Source organism: Elephantulus edwardii, unplaced genomic scaffold (assembly GCF_000299155.1).
Source record: "Elephantulus edwardii isolate Elephantulus edwardi_28Jun2011 unplaced genomic scaffold, EleEdw1.0 scaffold00059, whole genome shotgun sequence".
Lineage (NCBI taxonomy): Eukaryota > Metazoa > Chordata > Mammalia > Macroscelidea > Macroscelididae > Elephantulus > Elephantulus edwardii.
In genome coordinates this window covers 8,836,856-8,852,463 of record NW_006399809.1, presented here as the reverse complement: position 1 = coordinate 8,852,463, position 15,608 = coordinate 8,836,856, and the positions used below count along the sequence as shown (strand labels likewise).

At 40.6% G+C, this 15,608-nt stretch overlaps 1 protein-coding gene across 4 annotated transcripts in view; it reads right to left on the bottom strand.

Annotated features, from left to right (window-relative positions):
* ELMO1 (engulfment and cell motility 1) overlaps window positions 1–15,608 on the bottom strand; it is a 683,616-nt gene that overhangs the window by 535,903 nt on the left and 132,105 nt on the right. For all 4 annotated transcript variants that reach the window (XM_006887590.1, XM_006887592.1, XM_006887591.1 and 1 more), the window contains exon 8: window positions 7,454–7,605. In XM_006887590.1, coding sequence (XP_006887652.1) covers window positions 7,454–7,605 — 152 coding nt within the window. The remainder of the gene's footprint in view (window positions 1–7,453; window positions 7,606–15,608) is intronic.

Here is a 15,608-nt window from a genome sequence, read left to right as displayed (position 1 = left end):
GAAACCAGGCAGTTCTTTGGAGGCAAGGATTCTGAAGCTTCCTCTGATATACTTGGGGCATGTTGCAAGGAGGAACCAGTCCTTGGAGAGGGATTTCATGCTTGGGAGGGTGTAGGGACAGAACAAGAGAGGAAGCCCCTCAATGAGATTGGTTGACTCAGTGACTGGGGTAATGGGGGTGAGTGTGTAAGAGACAATAAGGTTGTCTCAGGATAGAGTTCAGAGCTATTGTACAGAGGGTCGCTATCAGTCACAGGCAACTCGACAGCATGTAACAAAAATAACAATGTTAGGAAGTAGTCGTGGATATCCCAATATTCCTGGGCTAATAAGGGTAACTTTGAGATGTGATGCTGGAGAAGAGTATTGAATATACAATGGACTGCCAGAACAATCAGGTCTGTCCTGAAGAGGGTAAAATCTAGCTGCTCCTTGGATACAAGGATTTTGCAATTCTGTCTCACATACTTTGGGGCAAGTGGCCAGGAGGGACCAGTCCTTGGAGAAGGACATCGTGCTTGGTAGGGTGGAGGGACAGCACAGGAGACAAAGACCCTCGATGAGATGGTGAGATGGACTGACTCAGTGACTAGGGAAATGGGGTTTGGTCTGTCAGAGATGACGAGATTGGCTCAGGGTAGAGCAGGGTTCAGAGTTATCAGACGCAGGGTTCAGAGTTATCAGACACAGGATTGCTGTGAGTTGCAGGCGACTCAATGGCACAAAAAACCAATAATAATAAAGGTAACTAGCTAGTCTCCAAGACAGAGGCATTATTTTGTTAGGTACCAGCTAGCAAACTATGGCTCATGCAACCCTATGAAGAACAGATGTGAACGTTGCCCTATCCAGTGCCACCTTCACAATCTCTGCAAGTTCAAGAACATTGTTGTCGTAAGTCTGTCAATCTCTCTAGTTTATACTTTCTTCTCTTTCTTTCTCTGTTAAAGGACTCTCTACTTTCCTTTTGTTTCGAGGACTAGACCCTCCTGACAACCTGTCCAAGTATGTGAGATGAAGTTTTACCACCTCTCTTGCCTCAAAGGAGCATGCTGGATGCTCTACCTCCAAAAACAGAATTGTGTGTTCTTTTGGTAGGTAGTCTGTAGTGTATTTCATACTCTTCTCCAACACAATTCAAAGGCTTCAATTCTTTTCGGCCTTCTTTACTATTGTTCAACTTTTAGATACATAGGAAACAGTTGAAAATAGTAAGACTTGAACTAGGCATACTTTCAACTTTAAGCTGAAGAGGTACTTGACAGCAGATTTGCCCCAGCAACACATGTTTGGATTTCTGACTACTGTTATAGCAGGTATGGACGTTTTTGTTACTGTTTGCTATCACATAGGAACAGACCCATAGCTGAAGCTCCAGCAGTTTTTCAGAGGCATGGGAGGAGACTGTCCATCCTTCTCCTGAGGAGCTGCTGGTGGATTTGAAACACATGATTTTGGGATTGTAGTCCAGCTTCTTACCACTAGGCCATCAGAGCAACCTAGATATTGATCGTGTGTCTAAATAAAATGAAATTATTTGACAATTTCATTCTTTTACCCTTCTAGAATGATTTTGTCTATTAGTCTACCATCTATTAGTTTACTGTTTACCATCAAGTTGGAACCAACCCATAACTGACTCTACAGCAGGTTTTCAGAGACAGTTAATCACATGGGAGGAGACTGGACATCTTTTTCCAGGGGAGCAACTGGTGGAGTCACACAGCAAACCTTCAGGGCTACAGCACATATTCTTAGCACTAGGCCATCAGAGACCCTGGGTCTAATGGTGAGGATCTGTACCTTTTTTTTTAATCACTGCCCTTGAATTTAATTTTTTAAAATATTAGTTTATTTTAAAATTTTGAATACACTGATGTCAAGAACAGATTCTTCCAATTTCCTTCACCCCTCCATTCATCAAATTGTACCACCCCATGATTACTATCCCCTCCTCCTGCACATCTTAACCCCTCTGCCTCCACTCTCCCCCACCCCGTGAATCTTCACACTCATTCTACAATAATGGTTTTATGATGTATTTGTCCTTGTGGGACTGAATTAGCTCACTCAACAAAATGCTCTCCAGTCCCTCTCAAGTTAGGCAATAATTTACAAAATCATTGCTCCTGCGTGCTGCGCAGTACTCCATTGTCTGAAGGTATTATAATGTCTTAATCCATTTGTTTCTGCTTGGACATTTGGGCTGTTTCCATGTTCTTGCAATGGTGAATAATACTGCTATGAACATTGTTTGTGCCTAAGTTCTCGCTTTCTCTGGGTATATTCCAAGTAGTGGAATAGCTGGGTCCTATGGAATTTCTATATTCAGCTTTTTGAGGAAGCACCAAACTGCCTTCCAGAATGATTGTACCATTTTACAATCCCACCAACAATGTATAAGAGTTCCTTTCTCACCACATCCTATCCAATATTTATTACTTGCTGTCCTGTTAAACTTTGCTACTTTTACCAGAGTGAGATGGTACCTCATTGTGGTTTTGATTTGCATCTCTCTCACTGCCAGTGATTTTGAGCATTTCTTCATGTGTTTGTTTTCCATTCAAATATCTTCCTCTATAAAAATTCCTTCCATGTTTTGTAATTTGGTTATCAGTCTTTTTCTTGTGGAGGCCTAGGAGTATTCTGTAAACTTGCATTATGAGACTCTTGTCTGAGATGGTACTACCAAATGTTTATTCCCAGTCTGCAGGTTTTCTTTTCACCCTGTTGGGAAAAAGTTTTTGATACACACATGGATTTAATTTTTAGAAGTTCCCATGCATCAATTTTATCCTTTTCAGATTGGGCATTTCTAGCTGTATTTGGAAGTCTCTGGTATACCTTGGACTGGAGCTTCTAACTTTGGTCCCAGTTTGTCTCTTATGAACTTTATGGTTTTGGGATTTACTTCCAGGTCTCTAATCCACATTAAGTTGACTTTTGTGTATGGTGTGAGATGTGGATCCTATTTCAGCTTTTTGCAGGTAGCAGTTCAGTCTTGGCAGCACCGTTTGTTGAAGAGGTTGTCATTTCCCTACTTGACAGCTTTGATTTCATTGTCAAATATCAGTTGGCCATAGATAGCTAGGTCTATTTTTGTGTTCTCAATTTGGTTCCACTGGTCTATGTGCCTGTCATTATACCAGTACCATGCTGTTTTGGCTACTACTGCTGTGTGGTAGGTTTTGAGGTCAGGGAGTACTGTGCCTCCCACCTCATTTTTGTTTCTCAGAAATGTTTTGCTCTTTCGTCTCCAAATAAATTTTATAATTTATCTTTCAATCCCCTTGAAAAATTAATTTGGTATCTGGATTGGGACTGCCATTGAACATATAGATTGTTTTTGGTAAGACTGTAATTTCCACAATATTAAGTCTTCCTGTTCATGTACAGGGCACATGTTTCCATTTATTTAGGTCTTCTATTGTGTTTTGCAGAAATATTCTGTAGTTTTCTTTGTATAAGGCTTTTGTATCTCTAGTTAGGTTCACTCCCAAGTGGCAAAATAAGATCAATATCCAAAAATCAATAGGATACCTCTACATTAACAAAGAAAACTCAGAGAAGGAAATCAAGAAAGCACTACCATTTACAATAGCCAACCACAAACTGAAATACTTGGGTGTACCTTCCTGATGTTGAGATATAACTTGTACTGAAGGCTGTAGTCTTCGATCTTCTTCAGTCACTGCTTTAAGTCTTCTCCACTTTCTGCAAGCAAGGCTGTGTCATCTGCTTATTGGAGGGAATTGATGAGTATTCATCTAATTTTGATGCTACTTTCTTCATATGGCCCAGGTTCTTGAATTATATGCTCCGCATAGACTGAATAAACAGAAAGGATCCAACCTTGATTCATACCTTTTCTTATTTTAAACCATATAGTGTTTTTGCTTCTTGGTTTGTGTATTAAGTTCTGTATGAGCTTAATTAAGTGTTCCAAGATTCTATTCTTCTTAATGTTATTCATAATTTGTTATGACCCACACAGTCAAATGTCTTTCCATAATTAAAAAACAAAACAAAACACCACAACCCACAAGCAAACACTTTTTCAGAATTCTTTGCTTTTACAAAATCCACCTATCAGCAGCAATGTTGTTCCTCATTCCATAGGCTCTACTGAACACAGCTAGAATTTCTGGCAGATTCCAGTTGTTTTCAATAATCTCCAGCAAGATTTTATTTGCCTGTGCTAGTAACAATATTGTTCGATCATTTCCACATTCTGTTGGATCACCTTTCGTAGGAATAGAAACAAATATGAAAGCTCTCCCAGTTTAGTTTGCCAAGTAGCTATCTTCCATATTTGCTGATGGAGAGTGGTAAGCACGTCCAGGGCTGTATCTGCTCCTGAAACAAGCGGTGCTCCATCAATTCCTAGGGCCTTATTTTTTTGTCAATGCTTTTAGTGCACTGTAGACTCCTTTTTTATTACCATTGCTTCATGATCATATGTTAGTTTATTAAATGTTTCAGTGCCAATTCTTTCTGGTTCATACTCTGTGTATCACATTTATCATACTTAATGCCAATAGATAAATACTTATTTTAAAATATAAAAGTATTAATAAAAAGAAAAGCATACCTAAATCTGTAAATTTGCTCATTATTAGATAGCCAGGAATTTTAAAAGAAGCCCACAACACCTGTACTCTTTCTCTATGAGCACTTGGTTAAGAGTAGAAAGGCTCCAAAGCATAAAAAGAGAGAGGACCTCGGGGGTGGCAGAGGACTGTGATAGTGGAATGATAACACCCACAACACACAACCACGTCATCATCCGTAGCACTTGGGCATGTCACCATGGATGGCAAGGGGGTAGTTAAGAATCTTGAAAGGGGAAGACTAGCCTGGTTTATCATGTTGTTTGTTGTGTACTACTGAGCTGGCGTCAACTCAGAGCTGACTCTCCAGAATGTTTTCAGAGTCAGAAAATTACAGGAGAGGAGACTGCCCATTTCTATCCACAAGGCAGTTGGTAGATTTGAACCACATGCCTTTGGGTTGGCAGCACAACTCCCTGCCACAAAACCACCAGAGCTCTCTTAATTATTCTGGTGGATTCTAAATGTAATAACGTGTTTTTGTTAGAAAAGCAAAGAATAAGGAGTTTGGGGACAGACACACAAAATTAAAGGAGATGTGAGGACAAAAACACAGATTGGGATGATATGGCCACAAGACAAAAGGCACAGGAGTATCGACACCACTGGAAGCTACAAGAGGCAGTGAACAGACTCTTCTCTAGCAGCATAGTCCTGTTGACACCTTCATTTCCAAGTTCCTTCCCCCAAACTAAAAGAAAATAATTTTATATTGCTTTAAGCTATCCAGTTTTTTTATTACAGCAGGCATAAGAAACTAACAGCTCTAGAGAGTGAACATGAGTGAATGGCAGGAAGGAATTCTTAGTCTAGTTCAACACAGACTGCTGTGGTCATGGGCACACCCAAGTGGTTGCCTTAAAGTGCACAATTTCCACACCTATAACAGATGGTGACAAGAGCACTGTTTCAAGCTGTCGCTATGAGGATAAAGGAGTCGGTGGGTTGTGCAAATGGGTAATCACTCAGTTACTGAGTGATGGGGAGCTTGGGCCCATCAAGAGGCAACTTAGAAGAAACGTCTAGAGAATGTCGTTAATATCAGAAATGTTATAACTACGTAGCTGCAGAGTGTAGTTCTAATCCTACACACCTGTGTCATCATGAGCCACAATATTGTCAGGGTTTGTGGTTTTGGAGGGAATAAAAAGAGACAGTAGAAAAATTGCGTAGCAAAATCCTTAGCATTGTGTTTGGCAAATAATGACTATCCACACTGAAGAAGTGAGTGAGACAATGTCTCCTGGGGACCCAAAGAAAACAGATTCAATAAGGTTAATGCATTTCACCTTCTCAGGCAAACAGAAGTGGGCCTCATTTCTGGAGAGCTTTTCCCTAATCATTTTAAAGTGTGTGCTAATTTTCACTGAGGTCACAAGTGAGAGCATCTGCAATTTAAATTTAAATGCTGGTCACCTTGCCCTCTCCTTGGGACACTAACATCTAGCGTACTTCCAGCAGGTTAGATCCTAAATATCACAGTTAAAATTTTCAGTGCATTTCACTTCATCCACATAAACAAACCAAAAGGGCCTTTATTGGCCCATTTGAAACTTTGCAAATGTGCACTCTGACAGAAGAAGGGAAGCCATTGGGAGCGGAATCACCAATCTGCCAGTAAAAGGTTTGTGTTGAAGATTCCCAGGAGGCCAGAATGCTGTCCTTTCCAAAGCTCAGCTCCTTGAGTCGCTCTTGAATACTCATTCCAGAATCTTCCCAATACTGTCCTGCTCTTGTGTCAGATGGCTCATGTTTGTTGCTACCTACAACTCAAAAGCAATTGATGAATCAGCTCTTCACAGTGGGCTCCTTCTCAATTCAGTATCATTAGAAGCAACCTCAGTTACCTAACAGTAGAGAGATGGGAAAAATCTCCAAAGACTGCAGGCTGCTGGGGATGTTACCCTGCATCTTATAGGTCAAATTTCTGAAACATATACATTATAAATTGCATAGCACCTTGAGTCTAGCTGAGGAAGAAAGAAGCCGATTTTAAAGCCCCCTAACTGACTGTGAAAGCAGTCACTATTTCAAAGCATATATAATCCTGATGTGTTCAAAGAACTTAAGAGAACAAATTGTCTTAGTAGGTCTCACCAAGAGTAAGACTCTTATGACTAAAATTTTTTCATAATCACCAGCAGCAGAAGGAGAGGCCACAAAAGTCACCATTTAGTTTGCATTAAGTTTCTTTGTCAGTGATAGAAAATTTGGCAATGGTGCTGGTTGTAAAAGAAAACTGAGTCCCACAAGGACAAATACTGTATAAAACCATTATTATAGAACGAGTATGAGGATCCAGGGGTTAAGGGTGGAAGCAGAGCAGTGAGGATGGGCAAGGAGGTGTTAATCATAGGGTTGCACAACTTGATAGGGGGAGCTGAAGGAAACAGGAAGGATCTTTTGTGAAAAACAATGTATTCAAACTTTGTAAATAAATCAATATAAAATTTAAAAAAAATATTTTTTTTAAAAGAAAGTAATTATTGTCACAAGATTGTATACATAAAAAACACCAAACTCATCAGTGCTTGGTCATTCAAATACAAAATAATATTTAAAAGTAAGACTCCACATGTATAACAATATTCATCAAAACCAAAAGTTGATTAAGTGTCAGCATTGGGAACAGAGCAGTACCCCAAACAGGCACAAAACCCACAGCGGTGGGAACAACAGGAAGTGACCATATCATTTAAGTGTGGAAATGTGGTACATGGTTTACTTATACTAAAAATCGAGATTTTTCTTTCCTGTTCAGTTAATGAAACCATCATAAGTCACTGCCAAGGACCCTTTCCCTGAAGCACTTTCCTTCCCCACAGAAATGTTCACCTGCTTACCCTTGAAGATGCGGGATCAGTTGGCCAATAGTGATCTCTTGCGCCACCTTCTGATAGAGGTCATGGCTATTGAGCACCATGGACTCCAAAATGGCCAAGGACCTCTGCAGGATTGAGATGTCGATGGCTGACTTGTTCACAAAACTCGCTATCTGAAAATGCAAGGGAAACGCAATCAATGCTGGTGATAATCTGAGCAAAAGGGAGAGAAGGGAATAAATAAACAGGAAAAGTACTTGAGAAACATCAGACATGGAAGATAGAAAGCAGCTGGCATTACAGCGAAAAGGACAAGAGGGATCCTATCAAGAAATGTTCATGATATCATTATAAACACTATTTAGATTCTCTTTATATTATAATGTTAAGTGATTTATAAATAGAGACTTCTTCAATGACTTTGTCTACTTTTTTCTCCTCCCTAGATTATTCATCTGAGCTCCACCCATCAATACAAGTTTCTTTGAGTTAGTCATTTGGGCTTATCTTAATAGTTATTCCTCCTCCTTCCCAGAGAACCCCTTCATCCGCAGTCAATAACTTTCATGTTGTTGATTCTTCAGGGACTTCACAAATCACACTTGTCAACACAGTTCAACTGGCAACTTTCAACTGGCTACTCTGCTTTCCTTAACCAAATACCCATTCTTCCATTCTTCCAATTTCTTATGGTTAAAATAAATTATTCTCATCTCCTTCAAATTTAGCAAAGAGAAAAACATTTCAAATTAGCAGTGCTAAAAGTTAAAATAATAACCTGGGTTCTAAAATATATCCTCCAAGGAATTAATCACTAAGGCCTAAAACCTCATAAATCCTGTAAAAAGGAAGTAAAATAAGGTTAGAATAATGGATCACAGCAATCCAAACACATGGGTGCCATAAAGGTCTGATTTTAGAGACACCATTAGAAGTTATTACTGTCTGTTGACAACTCACTGAAAAGCTGTAATTTTATCAACATAATGGCTGTGATTTTAAAAAGTGAAATAATTTGATTCTATCATAAATAAGCACTCTCTGCCTCCCCCTGTCAACACCAATTTCTCCCTGTTTGTCTCCTCATCATCTTTCCATCTTCAGACATGACAAAATACCAAATGCACCCACAGCATCTTCCAATAACCAAATCAGTTGTGTTTGCTCAGTGACCCTCTGGTGAAATCAGAAGGAATAGAGGTGCCAACACCTATTCTTGTCTATACTCTAACAGCCATTGAGTCAGAACCAACTCATAGCTGTTCCTCCAGCAGGTAACCAGAGGCTCCCATTACATGGGAGGAGACTGACCATCTCTTTCTCTAGGAGCCAACAGTGGATTCAAGCAGCCTGCCTTTGAGTTGGTACTGCAACTCTCTATCCACTAGTCCACCAGAGCTCCTTAGCTTTGCTAACAGGAGGTGGAAAAGAAACTATAGTTAAAAAAAAAAACAACAACATTTAATTTTATATTCAAAACACTATTGTTTTGTAATACAAACTACAGTACGATTATGATAATTCCAAGGTTATAAAAGGATAGTATTAGTTCCTTTGAGGACTAAAAATATCTATACTCTGTCTTTGCCAAGCTCCTTTCTTAATCTCCCATGAAATTAATCCTTTACTTTCAGGATGGGGATAAAAGTAACCCCAAAATACACCACCATGACGTTGATTCTGACTCACAGCAACACTCCATATGATTCCCAAGGCTATAAATCCCAGGGAAAGGTGGTGGATTTGAACCATTGGCCTTTGAATTAGCAGCCCAACACACTACCTACTACACCACTGCAGTTCCTTTCAGCAAAGTATTCTTAAAAACTTTATCTTTTCTATGAACTTATCTCTTATTCCCGTAGAGAATGAATCACTTCCGCAATCTTAAAAATACAATGTAGTAAATGTTTAGCATAATATACTCAGTGAAGTGTTGCCTGGTACAGAGCAGTGACCTCGTCACAGTTCCACATACTGTCCACAAGAGACTGGAAGCACCAACTTCATCCTTTACTTTTATTCTCAGTGGGTTTAGCAGACCCTTTAAAAGAGCCCACAGTGCTGTTTTGCTAATATTCATAGTAAAAGCATCAGGGCTGACTCTAACCTACTTTTCCTCAGAAGGAATGGTGACAGACCCATTACTGAATGCACACGCTGCTACACCACATCTGGCTTGAAGACTCCAGACTTTACCATCGTTAAGTAGTATACCAGATTGTCTGGTTAAATTTTAATTTTCCTTGCTCCTCTGAAACTATAATGACTTCCTTTGCCTTTAAATTCATCCCAGCTCTCTTACTGTATTTTTGGCTGACACAGTTGAGTTAGTCTAAGCTAGCCACAATAAAGCTCCTTGAAAGCAAGCCTGGATCATTAGGGGAAAGAGGAGAGAGGAATTGGCAACCATTATGTACACTGCCTCCATATGCTGCTCCTGCATTTAAAAATGTTCCCCAAATAAAACTGGGGAAGATCTGGTCACTGTGAGGACACAAAGGTGCCTCACAGTTCACAAACCAATGACACAAGCTATTCAAATCACATATTTTTGTTGTTGTTGTTCAGAACCAGTCAGAACAAGATCTCAAAATTAAAATTCCCCTGTGCTATTAAAACAGAAAAGGAGCCTGGAGAAAGCATGGTGCTCCATGCCCGTATTTTAAGTGGTCCGCACTGCTGTTAACAACAATGATTTCTGAGAGAGAGATAAAGTGCTGGGAAAGGTGGAGGGATCAGGGAAGGAGAGGAAGACCCTCAAGATATGGACTGACATGATGACTACCACAGAGGGCTTGAGCATGACAGAGTAGGTGACAGGGCACAGGGCAGGGCAAGGTTCAGATCTGCTGTTAATCGGCTTGCTACGATTTTGCCTTGATAGCACCTAACAACAACACAGTTGATGCCATATGCTGCTGGACTGATTCCAACTCAAAGCAGAGTCTCATAAACCTCTCAAGATTCTAAGAGGCAAAAATAATCAGGTCTCTATACGAATACAGCTGGATGTTTGTCTAGGCACTGAAAGTATATGCAAAGGAAAGCCAGGTCCTCCTGCTCAGTTAACGCTTCCTAGAGCTTTCCTATGGAACATTCTTTCCAAGACAAGGCACTGATGTTATGCTTGGCTAGGGAAGCCAGCTCTTAACACAAAAAGGACTTTTTTTCTCCCTGTCCTACTCCTGGTCTCTTCCTCAGTAGCGAATTCTTTTACAGCACAGCATTTTATGGTGGTCGTAAGGTATTCCAAGTCTCAGATTATTTCTGAAGTCATGCTTTGATTTATCATACACAAAATTTAAACAATTTAGATCCTCACAAAACAAAACAGATAATGTAGTAGGGCAGAAGACAGAGCTGGCAGAGAAAAAAAAATCTTTCTCCCAAGTGGCATGAATTTGGCATTAAGAAGCAGCCAAGTTCAGACCCCAGAGATAGGCATCTTTTGTCAGAGCATTTCCCAGTTAATTTTTGTTGAGATAAAGATCCATTTGAAGACAGTTGCCTGCATACAATTCCTGGGCTGTCAAAGTGCTGAACTGGGTCCAGCTAATGAGTAACAAAAGTTGACCTCAGCAAGAAACCAACTATGAAGTAACTGTCTGGAATCATTTTTAAAATCATATATGGGATCTCTTAGTAGCAACATGAAACAAATGCAGTAACCCAGAATGAGAAAAGTGCAAGTGCTGGCTTTTTAAAAATACTGTATTTTTACTTACAAGGCCAAGATTGACTAGTCTTTGCTTCCTTAGACTTAATATGACTTTCATTTCAGTGAATGAAACCACTTTTTAAAAGTCAGAAATTGAAGCTAGTTATTCCCGGTGTTGTGTTGTGTCATGTTGTGTTGTGTTGTTAGGGCCTTTAAGTGAGAACTCATAGCTGACGCTCAGTGTATTTTCAGAGACCATAAGTCAAACAGTAGGGGACTGTCCATCTTCCTTCCACTGAGTGGCTGCTGGGCTCGAACTGTCTGCCTTTATGTTGGTAGTGCATCTCCTTAACATTAAACCACCAGGAAGACATCTTTGTAATTCTTTCCCACCTGTAACTAAGAGCTTTTAATAATGCTTTATTTTAGTCAAATATTATTTCATAGTTGTTGTTGCTGTTATGTGCTGTCGAGTTGCCTGTGACTCATAATTACACTATGTACAACAGCCCTAAATCCTGTGCCTATCTGTCTCTGACACACCTACCCCTGTTACCCAAGTCACAGAATCAATCCACCTCATGGAGGGTCTTCCTCTCCTGCACTGTCCCTCCACCCTCCCAAGTATGACATCCCTCTCTAAGGACTGGTCCCTCCTTGCAACATGTCCAAAGTATGTCAGATGAAGCCTCAGAATCCTTGCCTCCCAGGAGCAGCCTGGCTTGACCCTCTCCAGGATGAATCTCTTCATTTTCTTAGCGGTCCATGGTACATTCAATACTCTTCTCCAACACCACAGCTCAAAGGCATCAATTCTCCTTCTATCCTCCCTAGACATTGTCCAGATCTCTGACACATAGCAAGTGATTGATCAGGCGCACCTTCGTCTCCAGAGTGACATCATTGCGTGTGTATGTGTGTGTGTGTATACACACATAATAAATTTTTATATTTTAATAATTTTTCAACGTAAAATTTAGTGGCATAACCACTCACTGCTGTGGAATCAAAACTGACTCACAGCTGACACTCTAGTGAATTTTGGGAGATGGTAAAGCACACCAGTGGCAAGTGCTCCTTCCCATTCCCTCACCCCTCCTCCCCACTCACTGCAGAGTCCCTGGTGATTCCAAATGCCAGAGAGGCATCCACTTTGGGTTAGCAGCACAGTTCCCTAGGGCTTCGTGTCCCTAGGACAGCCACTGCTGTTGTTGTTGAGTACCTTCCAGTTGGAAATGACCCACAGCTGACCCTCAGGCATGTTTTCAGAGGCAATTAATTGCATGGGAGGAGACTGCCAGTCCTCCTGCAGAGTGGCTGGTGGTTTTGAGCCATAAGTCTTTGGGATTGAAATGCAGCACCATTAGGCCACTAGAGCGCTAATCATTACCAACAGCTATTTCCAAAACATTTCCATCACCCTAACCAGAAACTCTGTGCCCACCCAGTAGTAACTCTCCCCTGTTCTCCCCACACACCCCACCCTAGAGATCTCTAGTCTATTTTCTGTCTTTACTCATTTGCCAATTCTGTGTGATCACGTAATATTTATCCTTTTGTGTCTAGTTCACAACTGACATTTTACTTGAAATCTATTTAAACACATGCAGTACCATTTCTTCCTTCTTCAGATAGATTGATTTTTTTAAAAATGCTTCTAAATCAAACTGCTTTTATTCATTTTTCAGAAATAGATTAAGGTTTAGTCTATTAGGCCCTGAGGACAAGTCATGGAGAAGGTCGTGACTCTGTGCGCCTAGGGGTTATGATCTAGTCTTGATCTGACTGTCAGATGAACAGTAAAAATCATAGGAATGTGGCAAGTGCTGTGACAGGGCGCTACATGCCCCCAGGGAGCCACGGAACATGAGATCTCTCAGCTCAGCTGGTAAGGACAGAGCAGGCTGCATGACGGAGCATGCTGGATACACGTTGCTCCAGTAAGAAGTCTTTCTTCCTCTTGCAAAGCGCAAGTATGTGGTGATGAGAGAAAGTGCCTTGAATTGAATGAAAGATGACTTTCACCCCCCTCACTATGATCTCATTTAACTTCTCCAGGCCACTGCATCCTGGCCTCTCTAACCACAATAACAAAATCCTTCTTTTCTGTGTTGGACAGGATTATCACGGAGATTCAGAGAGGTAACGTGGGTAAAAACACATCATCTCAAGGAACTGACACTAAGCGTCACATAGTTAAGGAGCTCTGGTGGCACAGTCGATGGGCTCACCACCCCATCTGTGGGACTGTGGGAGAACGAACCTGGGGATGATTCTTCCCACAGTTCAGTCTAAAGAGCTGTTTGGAGCTACTCTGCCATAGTGGGATTACCTGTCAGAACCGGCTCAACGGCACACAATAATAAAATACAACCACAATCGCACTGTTGATGTGCTGTCGTTACGTCTGTTTTAGGAGAAAAAGAGGCTCTAAACATAGGGAAGAAAGGCAATTCAAGTGTGAGACGAGCCTGCCACAAATTCAGAGGGAGTTAACATCTGTATCTATCTAAAAATAATACCAAAAATAAAGTCAATATTTGCAGGAATGAACTCGTTTCTTTAGAAAGACAGAACACAGATTTCTTGTCTCTGCTCATAAACTACTGATTACATTCTCTGCCACCAAACCACAGGACCCCACTGCACCTTCATTGCTACTGCTTTCTTCACTAACGTCGAGTTTTTGTTGTTGTTTTATGAAATTCCTACCACCAACACACAGTGGGCTCTTTCCTCTCTGTGGACTTCGCATGTGGTTTCCTTTACTCCCCTCCGCCCCCCCCTCCCCCCAGGCCTCGTGGATGCACAGAAGGAAAGAAGGTGCACAGATGTTCCCACTCGGCTCCAGTCCTCACTAAAGATGCCACTTCCAGCAGGACATGTATGTAATCTGTATGGCTTCCTTCTCCAACAACCTCATTGACAGAAAGGAGCTCACTTGTGCCATTCAAAGTCAGCATCTCCCCCAAGTTAAGGAGAAAACACCAAGAGAAATAGAGTAACTTTACAATGGAGACACCATTTCTACACAAGATGAAGATTAGCACTGTCATTATCACATATCAACATCATGAGTCCCTAAAATAAAGCACTGAGCAAAATTCAACAGCTCATTTGTGCTATTCTTGCCCCCAATACATAAAATAACCTCACCGTAATCATGAGAAATACCAACTTGAGGGACATTCTACAAAATAACAGCAGGGCATTCTCCAAATATGTTAAGAAAAAGATTGAGGCCTGTTGGAGTTCTGGTGGCCTAGTGGTAAGAAGACACACTGCCAACCCTAAGCACACAATTCACATCCACCAGCTGCTCTGCAGAATAAAGGTGGCTAATCGCTTTCTAAAGCTTCTAAAACCCTCTGGAGGGTCGGCCATGAGTTGGCTGGGCTCTCGGGGTGTATTCCACTGGGAGCTGCACTGCTAATCCAAAGGCCACACCTCTCTAGCGGTTCAAATCCACCAGTGACTCCTCAGGAGAAAGATGGGCAATTGCCTCCCACATGGTTTATAGTCTCAGAAACCCCTGGGAAGGTCAAATAGGCAACGTGGATTCTGCCTAGTTCAATCCTTAGCCAGAGAAAGAACATTAATAAATAAATATGCAAAATTGAATTTATTTTGTAATAATATTGTACCAGTGTTACTTTCTTAGTTTTGACAGCTGTTCTATGGTAATGCACAATATTAATATTGGGTGAAACTGGATAAAGACTAAAAGAAACTTTCTAATTTTTTTTTCATCATTTTACTAGGTTTGCAATTACTTCAATTTTTTTTCATTACAAAAAAAAGTCGACCAGTTAGCTCTTGCTAGATTTTGCTTTGACTTTCCAACTTCTTCTCAAAATTATTAAAATGCTAAATCCTAAATATCCCTTTATTCCTAAAACAACAGTCAAGAGAAAAGGTTATTAAATTTTTTAATAGCTTTATTACTAGATGTGAAAAAATATGTTAATAAATGAATACATAATATTAACTCATTGCAATACTAAATATAGAGCTATTTACTTATTGTCAGGAGAATAAAAACAGAATTGTAAATTTGCAGCCTTAATTAGAATTAATTGTAGGGGATGCAGAAAGAACCCTTCTCCCTCCTTCCCCTGCGGTAGGCTTACCTCTGTCCATCACATTATTAACCGCTCCCTGGGTTTTCACATTGGAGCAGGCTTGCTCCGCCTTGGAGCCATGTACCCCTGCTCATATTATCTCTAGTCATGTAAATACACAATAAACTCTATCTTTCTCCTTCCCTTAAGAAGGTAAGTTTATTGGAGGTAGAAGGTTCAGGAAGAAAGCAAAAATTCTGCCTACATCCTAAAATCAACAGAATCCTACGCAGTGAATCAGGAGACACTCACTCCAATTAACAACATGGCACCTTCGTTCCCTCCGACTCTGGCTTCCCATGTACAAATCCCTCAGGAGGACTGCGGGAAGAAAATATCTTTTTCACATAGAATTTGGGTACCTGACTTCTGAAACCCTAATACTATTTAAAAA